Source organism: Abramis brama (genome assembly GCF_963993115.1).
Source record: "Abramis brama genome assembly, chromosome: 7".
Taxonomy (NCBI): domain Eukaryota; kingdom Metazoa; phylum Chordata; class Actinopteri; order Cypriniformes; family Leuciscidae; genus Abramis; species Abramis brama.
Genome location: NC_139969.1, coordinates 3,648,232 through 3,658,800, shown reverse-complemented (window position 1 = coordinate 3,658,800; position 10,569 = coordinate 3,648,232). Strand labels below are relative to the sequence as shown.

Sequence of the window (10,569 nt, the reverse complement as noted above, 5' to 3'; positions counted from 1 at the left end):
TGTGGCGAAAAAAAAGTCCAAAATACACATTTAGGTCTTTATTTTACTACACTTTGTCTATTTGCGTCTGTAGATTTCTCCTAAATTCAACAAAAGTTGGCGTTCTCAATCATCCCGCTGCTCCTCGATCGCTGTCTGCACTGTCATCATATATACCGTTAGAAAGCTCTCTCTCTTCTGTACAATGTTGTCGGATCCAAATATGGTCATTTCCTTTTTATCAGCAACCAATCGTGAAAGTGCAATGGGGCATTTAACTCTAAAAGCGAAATCTCATTGGCTGATGTCAATTTTAAAGGCCGTTTCTCAAAATGTTTTTTACTCTGAGCCAGAAATCTCCACTTCAGCAGCACTTACACACACCAAACTTTCCAGTTGTATTCCTATCTATATTCCTAAGGTTTTTACAGAGGGGTTAGTTCATATATCATTCAGATAATGATTCAGATCAGATTCATTCAGAACTCACAGACGAGGAACAGGGAGTTGGGTTGAGTGTGGAAATCAGGGAGGTAAAGCCATTTAATGACGTTAGACTCTGTGCCGTTGGGAAACCTCCAGGGATAATCTAGAAACAAAGAGAAGTTTAAGAATTACACATTCTACATCACTGGAAACAGATAACACGAGGAAATAAATGACATACAAACACACAGTGCAGAGAAAGAGGATAACAGATGTCGTATAACATCACAGAAGTCGGCACAGTGCTGAATCAAATACACTTGAATTTTAATCTTCGATACAAGCAGAATGCTCATTGCTATTTTATTTGACATTATATATTATCATTTATATTTTATTACAGACATAAACTCAACTTATTGAGTGCATAGTGTCACTGCACAATGTCACGCATATTGAAGTCTCATGCATGCATTTGCACGGATATTTACCAAATTTCATTCAATAGATGAAAATTTGTTTCTCAGGAATTTTTTTATTTTAAATGCATACATAGTGACAAAGTATAAAAACGTTATTTTATCGTGTTGATTCTATGTTAGGTGAACAGGTGGTTATTCACTGTTTCTCACGATGCTTCTGCAGTACAAATGCACTGAAGTATTTCCCATCACGGTTATTGTAGTTAACTAAATCTAAACCTATTAAAAAAAAAAAAACTTTCGTTACTTGAAATACAAACTTTAACTGAAATAAAATAATATGTTAAAAAAAACTTGATGTGCTAAAATAACTAAGACTGTAATAAATGTAAAATTTAAATTTAAATTAAACAAAAATGAAAATGTAAAAAAAATATAAAAATACTACAGAATTCAAAATATTAATAAAAACTACAATAGTGATCCTACAATAACACTGTTTCATAATAATGGATCACTAAAAACTAAACGTTTTTCCTTTGCGTTTTTTGCATACAGATAACAAAGTGGATCCCCGTTCACACGGATCCGCGAAAAAAAAAAAAAAAGTATTCTGCTTCCAGGCCAGTAGTTGGCGATGTCACTCACACCAAACACATAACACGCATGTGCATGACGACACCGTTTTCACAAATTTGTGTTTTTCTAGTTTACACAGAGATTATAACAATATCGTTTTCAAAAACTTGCAGATTGAAATACGTTTTGCATTTTCAGGCGCCCAAAACACTGTTGTCGTGACTCATGTAAATGAACAATCCATAAAAAGTTTCATGTTTTTAGTTGAAAACAGTGTCCTGTAAACGGCCCCTAAAACAACAGATGTTCACAGATTCTGCAATTACAGGATTAATATCAAACTGAATAGGTATGCGCTAAATCCCAGAATGCGGCAGCGCTCTTACTGTAAATAGCTGGGATTAGTGTCCTATAAACCATCTAAGAATCTGTTAAATAAACATGTTTGATAAGCCTACAGCAACACACCTTTACAAGCAGCCGGTGGGATTCCAATGCAGATGAAATACTGGAAGGTGATCATGCAGGCCAGAAAGCAGCAGTATTTGGGCCATATCTCAGCGATAGCTTTCCTCCGGCGCCTGAACATCACCACAGCCAGAGCGAAACCGTGCAGCATGGAGTAGAAGTCCATACGCTGACCCATCACATTAATTGCCAACAGGAAACACACCTGAAACCACACATTCAGAGAAGAAATGGAGGAACATGGAACGAGAAAAATACATCAAATGATTGACAGACAGACAGATATAGAGACAGACCAATATATATAGACAGATAGACAGACAGATAGATAGACCAATATATATAACAAGACAGACAGACAGACAGATAGACCAATATATATAGACAGATAGACAGACAGATAGATAGACCAATATATATAACAAGACAGACAGACAGACAGATAGACCAATATATATAGACAGATAGATAGACCAATATATATAGACAGACAGACAGACAGACCAATATATATAGACAGACAGATAGATAGATAGATAGATAGATAGATAGATAGATAGATAGACCAATATATATAGACAGACAGACAGACAGACCAATATATATAGACAGACAGACAGACAGACAGACAGATAGATAGATAGATAGATAGATAGATAGATAGATAGATAGATAGATAGATAGATAGATAGATAGACCAATATATATAGACAGACAGACAGACAGACAGACAGATAGATAGATAGATAGATAGATAGATAGATAGATAGATAGATAGATAGATAGATAGATAGATAGATAGATAGATAGATAGATAGATAGATAGATAGATAGATAGACCAATATATATACAGACAGACAGACAGACAGACAGATAGATAGACCAATATATAGACAGGCAGACAGACAGATAGACAGACAGATAGATAGACCAATATATATAGACAGACAGACAGATAGATAGATAGACCAATATATATAGACAGACAGACAGACAGATAGATAGACCAATATATATAGACAGACAGACACACAGACAGATAGATAGACCAATATATAGACAGGCAGACAGACAGATAGACAGACAGATAGATAGACCAATATATATAGACAGATAGATAGATAGACAGACAGATAGATAGATAGATAGACCAATATATATAGACAGACAGATAGACAGATAGACAGACAGACAGACAGACAGATAGATAGATAGATAGATAGATAGATAGATAGATAGATAGATAGATAGATAGAAAGACAGATAGACCAATATATACTGTAGACAGACAGACAGACAGACCAATATATATAGACAGACATACAGAAAGACAGAAAGACCAATATAGACAGACAGACAGACAAATATGTACCTCTAAACCAAATTTGTAGAAGAAATAGTTTATGAAGTATTTGGCACAATTGATGATTCCGTTGTCGAGGTGTTGTCGGGTGATATCGTGAAAGATGGTTCGAGAGGGAGGAGGAGAGAGTTTGTTTCTCAGGCGGAAAAACTCCTGATGTCTGTAAATGGTGACCTCGAACGCCAAGATGGCCAGCATCAACAAGTTATTCTGGGAAAGAAGGAAAAGAGCACGACGGTGACGGATGAATGATTTGTGTGATTCTCTAGCAATAAACAGAAATTGTAAACTGAAACCAAATGTTGTTTTGTAGTTATTGATAAAGCCATATTTCTTTGTAAATATTATTTGATCGTGTGTCTCCTCACCCTCAGGTAGGGTAGTATTTGTTCATACTTCTCCAGACCGACCCATTTGGCAGGATCCACGGGCTCCTGGTACAGTAGGGACTGTTTCATGTTTTCCTTCTCCGTGTCTGAGTAGTTGACGGGCTACAGGAGCACGATCACATGATTAAACAGCAAATCTACTCTTCCAATAAAGACAAACTCAATTTGGATGACAAGTATTTTACATTAATGACAATGGGCCCTATTATAACGATCTAAGTGCATGATCTAAAGCGCAGGGTGCAAGTTCACTTAGGGCGAGTCCGAATGCACTTTTGCTAGTTTAACGACGGGAAAAATGGTCGGCGCTCCAGGCACATGGTCTAAAAGTGTTGTCCCTATTCTCTTAATGAGTAATGGGTGTGTTTTGGGATTTACGTGCATTAAACCAATCAGTCTCATCTCCCATTCCCTTTAAATGCCAGTTGCGCTCGCGCCATGGCGGATTCGCTATTTATATGACTTTGATAGTGGAAAGACTGAGAGACATCTCTAGAGCGCAAACGGATCTGCTCGTGCGTGAGGTAAAAGTGTGCAAACAGAACATCTACGGGACAAGCCGGATTCCACCATATCTTTATGCACACAAAATAATCTTTTACATTGTAATCCTTTAATTTTAATATTTGGCATGTTTGTGTGCTGCTGTGCGTCCCTGTGTGTTTAATAAGCAGAGTGTACGCGCGTTGTGGACCTGCCTATAGGCGCACATTACTAACGCGCTCTTTAAATAACAAAAAAATATATATTTCGCCATTGACTTTAAACCAGGTTTCAGTTGGTCAATGGCTCAGTCTATTTCTGTTGCCTCAAAATAGCAACGTGCCAACAATGCGCCAGAACACACCTCGATTTCAGACCAGCGCACAAACAACGTGGCGCAGGATGTGAAAATGATAATTGCGTCGGGCTGAAACTAGCAAAAAATAGGGCCCTATATGTGAAACCGAATCCCATCTGCATAGTGACAAACACATTTGAAACCCACCATAGTACAATTGCTTGAGTAGTTTCTGGGGTCGATGGTCTTTAGCTGGTAAAACATCTTGCAGATGATGATAACACACGTCCATACTGTGCACACGCTTGACGCGAGAACTCGAAACTGCTTATATGGCAGCGCAAACGCCCACGAGATCAAAAACACATAGTTCAGCAGCGAGACCTGCAACAGACACACCACAAACAGAAAAAGCTTCAGATTACTGTACGATATTCATGTCTGCGTTTGGAAAAGTGGGCGGAGCTTCCACCTCTTTGACAGACAGCAGGATGATGTAGGTGGAGACGATCTTGATGATGTGCATCTCGAGGAGCCACCAGATGAAGAGCTTCAGCTTGTGGAAATACTCCAGGAACTTGAGGAACAGGACCGTGAGCCGGTCCACCACCAAGTGCCATTTATTCCTGAGGTCTGAAACAGAAGTGAGGGAGAAACCGGACTAGTTTTCTTCCATTTACATGTCATGAATGGAGAGTTTAAACCAGATTAGAGTTCATTACCTGAAGAACTGAGTAAAGTAAAAGAAAATAGTTGAACTAAACACAGAGGCAACTAAATCTGAGGAAGAATGCTGGTGAAATGAGAGTAAATGTAATGCTGCCTTCAAATAATCAGGCACGTATAAATGCACTTAAAAAGATACAAAGCCTCTTTTCAACTCTACTCATCTTTTATCATCTAAGGAATAACAACAGAGCAGCAGAACTAGCCGGCAGTTTCATGCTTTAGAGGGTTTTAATCCAATTTACTATAATGCACCCTTTACTGCTTTAACAACGCTATACTTCACTTTTGTTGTTTGGATGTGTGTGTGTGGCTCAGGTAAACCCTGCGTCTACGTTATTGGACAAAATGCCCCCACGACATCTGAAATCATTGTCCTTTTGGGAACGTTTTTTTGGTCCCCAGGAGGAAACCAGCTTATAAACCATACTAAGTGACGTTTTTGAAAATTAAAAAATGCAGAAAGTTTTCTGTGATGGGTGGGTTTAGGAAAAATATATTAAAAAAAATATATAAATAAATACCAAAAAAATCTTTTTTATATATATACATATACAAATATATGTATATATATATATATATATATATATATATATATATATATACATACAGTGCTATGCATAAGTTTAGACACCCATGCTAAAGTTGACTAAAAAGAGGAATTCAATTTCTTTTGGAAATTGAACTTAATGCCTTAATTAAAAATTTTTAAAATTGCATCCTGATAAAGTTCCCTTGGCCTTTGGAATTAAAATAGCCCCACATCATCACATAGCCTTCACCATACCTAGAGATTGGCATGGTTTTATTTCAGTTAGCCTAATAGCTGGTTTGATTTGCATTGAGAGATGATCTTATGGAAAGTACTCCATGCCAATCTCTAGGTATGGTGAAGGCTATGTGATGATGTGGGGCTATTTTAATTCCAAAGGCCAAGGGAACTTTATCAGGATGCATAGTATCCTGGATCCATGAAGTAACTGGCCTTTAAAAATAAAAATCTGCCTGCCTCTATGGGAATTTAACATAGGGGTGTCCAAACTTATGCACCCTGTATTTTAAGGAAGAACATTTATTTATTTACGATACATTATTCATTCACAAAGAAAATTGGTGTCCTTAAAGGTTGGATTTTTCCTATTTTTTTTAATTAAGGCATTAAGTTCAATTTCCAAAAGATGATTTTTTTATTCCTCTTTTTAGTCAACTTTAGCATGGGTGTCTAAACTTATGCATAGCACTGTATATATATATATATATATATATATTAGGGGTGGGGAAAAAAATCGATTCTTAGATGAATCGCGATTCGGGACGTGGACGATTCTGAATCGATTCACAAATGTCAAAAATCGATTTTCAAAAAAAAAAAAAAAAAATCTAATAACGTAACATTGAAGGAACGCAAAAGGCGGAACTCTGAAGCGGACGTGCAGTGCGCGGACAGTCTGGGACGCGCACATAACAGACACGCATGATGGCTGAGCGCCAAATTCGAACGGCACCAGAGAATGTCTTCGTTAAAAGCTAACGAATGGAACATTGGCAATTTCATTGTGATCTATTTAGTATTTTTTTGTATGAGAGCTAATTTCTGTATTGTTTAGTTTTCACATCAATATGCTGTGTAAACCGATCTGATCTGTATGCAATATGTGCAATGCCAGTCACAAAAAGTTACATTTTGACTGTAAGTTACTCTCTGCAGAATGTTCATTCACTTTCTTAATATGCATAAGTCCACAAGCATTATACGTTATGATAGCTTCTGGTACATAATTCTATATTTTTGAACGAAAACTGTTTGTGATTTTGCTACAGCAAAATGTTTTTTTTTGTCTGAAGGATTATATTGCTCATTGGAAATAACAAGAGGATGTTGGTTAGAAGTCTATTATTAAATGCTAGAGATTCAGAATATGCTGAAGTTTGTATTAATTTACTACAAGTATGCTGCTAGTATAGGCACACATTTATTTTCCTGTTGGTTCTCAGCAATGTTGGGACATATGCTGGCAAATGTAACCTTACAGTTGACTTGCCAAATCACTTCCATTTGTTTTATTAATACAATTAATATAGGAAGTATTGGAAGTAAGTTCGTTATGGGTCATCATAAATACTTTGCTTTAAAAGTACCAAGTAAAAATATTTTTTCAATGTTTTTGATAAAAGGCACTTCCCTGAGAATTGAACTTAATAAATGTGAAAAAGACACTTTAATGTCTCCGTTTGTCATTCTGTATTGCAAAGCAGATGAGAGTAGATCGTGATCAGAAACCTGATTAGAAATCATTATGAATAAAATCGAATTGTTTTGAATCGAAAATCTTTTTGAATCGAAAATCGATTTTGAATCGAATCGTGGCCTCAAGAATCGGAATCGAATCGAATCGTGAGATGGTGGGAGATTCCCACCCCTAATATATATATATATATATATATATATATATACATACTGTATATATATATATACTTTTTTTTTTTTTTTTAATTATGAGATAAATTAGAAAAAATAAAATAAATAAACGAAATAAAATGACTACTGTATATGGAACATGGAAAATTTAGAAAAACAATAAGATGTACATAAATGTGTAAACTACACTAGTCTACAGCAGGATAAAATCCATATAGCCCCATCTAAGAAGTGTATAGAAGTGTATAGAAAAGAAAATATGCTGTAATGAAATGACTAGACCAGACTAGCCAATAACAGAGTAGAGTGCAGCACCTGAGCTCTGTTCTGACGACGGTTCAGGATCTGTGGCGGCACTGAACTGATGAAGATCCTCCTGACTGGACAGATGAGCCGAATGGATGGATAAAGACTCTTTCTTCTTCTCCTCCACCACACAGTCCACGACCAGAACCTCATTCATGGACTCTTTCTCCTTCTCTTTCTCTTTCTCTTTCTCTTTCTCCTTCTCCTTCTCCTCTTTCAGCAGCGGCTCTGGAGACGTGCTCATCATCGTCAGATCCGCCAGACTCCCGTCTGGATGAACAAGTCTGGAGATCAGAAATATTTCATTAGGAGAGAAAGACACACGCTATATCACCTATTTATATGTGTGACATATGAGTGATTCTTCAATTAGAGGCCTTTTGACTTCCTGAAAGCTTGAAAAATTAAACTTTCTTTAAACTATGCATCACCTAATCTAAGTTAAAACATTTATCACATGTCCTGTAAATAAATCTGGATTTTCATTTGTTACTTTATGACAAAATAGTTGGAATTGCATGCTTACATAACACATTTGCTGTTCATTTATTTTTAATTTATACAAATAAATGCATGGTTGCTTAATTAAAAATAGTCAAGATACCAAATAAAGATGAATAAAAAGAAACATTTCTGCCTTTTAAACAATCTGATTCTCATTTACATCATGAACAAACATAAACTCTTTTTAAATGTAATATATTTTTTTAAATGCTTGAAAAGACACTATTTATTAGCGATTATATGATAAATAATTGAAAAGTTAAATATATATATTTGTCATGAAAACAAATTCTGGTTTCGTCTGGTTGTGGAACAGGAACAAAATAAAGAAATTCTGGCAAAACAAACATTTTAACAAATAAAATAAATAAACAAACCACAGTAAAACTAGAATTAATCATCATTTTTTAAATAATTTTGTCTTTAAATTCATCCTAGCCGACAGAAAAGTTCCTCTAATTGATGAATCACCCATACTTTCTCCAAACTTAGATCACATGCTGATCAAGTTAGCTTAGTTTGGGTTATAAAACGATCCCAGTTAATTAAATGTTAGTGCCTTAAGTGGCATAAACCTTGGACTCCACAGGCAGGGTTTGGGTGGAAATCATGGATGCCGTGTGCATTAGATCCATAAGGAACAAGCCGGATTGCATTACAGTGTCAGGGCCTTTGTTTAAAGAAGCAATGCATGTGTCTGCCAAACGTGAATCATGTGACCGTAAAACCAAACCAAAACAAAGAAATATACAGCAGTCAGACTTAAGTGGCAATGACCTCTTCCGAACGGTCTCGCTGCTCTGAAGGGTTTAAACGCTTGCATGATGAGGTTTCATGTCAAAGTTTTACCTTGTTTATACCACACTTACTTGCTCTCAGAAGAAGATATTTTTTGCTTGATGCTGTTGAAGTAATTTACAGAATGGAAATATACGAAATCAAAGCAAGAAAAGTTTCACATGTAGAACAGTCAACACTCAACATTAAGCTAGATAAGATGAGATGGAGAAAGAGGGACAGACAGATTTTGAGGTGCTTCGAAGAGGAGAGGACCGTGCATTTCAGAGACATGCTGAGGAGATGTTAGAGTCGGAGACTGTCATGGGATATAAAGTCAGGATATAAAGCGGACTTCAGTAACACTTTCTGGGATGCATTTGAGCAGGCAGAGGTTTAAAGTCAACATGAAACCAAAAAAGTCCCTATTTAGCTTTTTAATACGTGTTCCTGTTCATAAATGTTATAACGTTAACGTTAATGTTATATACGGCTAGTAGTGACATCAACGGCAATCCACCTGTCACTCAAGTGGCCACGCCCTTAATTATGCAGAACTTTAAGGCTTAATATAATTTAAATGGATGAGTTATAAAAAAATTCACCCCCCTCACAGTCGTCATGAAGGACAAAATTAGCTATATAGACCAAAACCCCTTTTTGTACCAGGCTGTAAACATATTTTTTCCTGCTGTAAAGTTGGGCATTTTAACATGGGGGTCTATGGGATTGACTCTCTTTTGGAGCCTGTCTCTAGTGGCCAGTCGATGAATTGCAGTATAAGTCACTTCTGTGTTGGTTTCAAGAGAGAGACTGGAGGGTTGCCGCTTGAATTCCACACACATACACAAAAACGAACCATCAATAAAATATTCCTCCATAAACTTCGAAAGAGTTGAAGCGAATCGGATCGTGACTCCCAGAATCGGAATCAGATCGTGAGGTGCCTAAAGATTCCCACCCCTAATTGGAAATACATCTGACTACAGAAATGAATGCAGTTTCACATTGACTTTGACATTATGTAACATTTACAGCAAAGTTAAAGTTCTAAACAGGAAATCAAGTCAGTGACAAAGACTCATACATTTTTTTATCCATCTAGGAATCTAGCGGGCTGTTAAAAAGTGAGTTCATTAAGTGAGAAAACGGTGTACTGACAGAGTAGTGAAAAGAATGAGGGATTGTGGGAAATTGGGGTAAAGGTGAACATTCGTTGTGGTTTCCATAAATGCCAGAGAAAGAAAATCAGTCACCCACCTATCCACGATCAGATAGATACGACCACTGACTTTAGTATAGCTGTGATGTGAGGGATGGCAGGGGAAAGATGTGAGCAGATGATTGGTTAAAAAAAGAAGTAAATTTGCATAAAGTAAGATGATTGACAGAGATAAAACAAGATTTATACTGCAGCAGATTCAACAGA

General features: G+C 36.4%; 1 protein-coding gene across 1 annotated transcript in view; it reads right to left on the bottom strand.

The window, feature by feature from the left end:
* Positions 1–10,569, bottom strand: part of piezo2b (piezo-type mechanosensitive ion channel component 2b) — a 97,159-nt gene that overhangs the window by 41,658 nt on the left and 44,932 nt on the right. The window contains exons 18-24 of the mRNA XM_084120029.1: positions 7,869–8,143; positions 4,881–5,041; positions 4,616–4,792; positions 3,607–3,729; positions 3,248–3,448; positions 1,875–2,079; positions 470–568 (exon numbers count right to left, since the gene is read on the bottom strand). Coding sequence (XP_083976155.1) covers positions 470–568; positions 1,875–2,079; positions 3,248–3,448; positions 3,607–3,729; positions 4,616–4,792; positions 4,881–5,041; positions 7,869–8,143 — 1,241 coding nt within the window. The remainder of the gene's footprint in view (positions 1–469; positions 569–1,874; positions 2,080–3,247; positions 3,449–3,606; positions 3,730–4,615; positions 4,793–4,880; positions 5,042–7,868; positions 8,144–10,569) is intronic.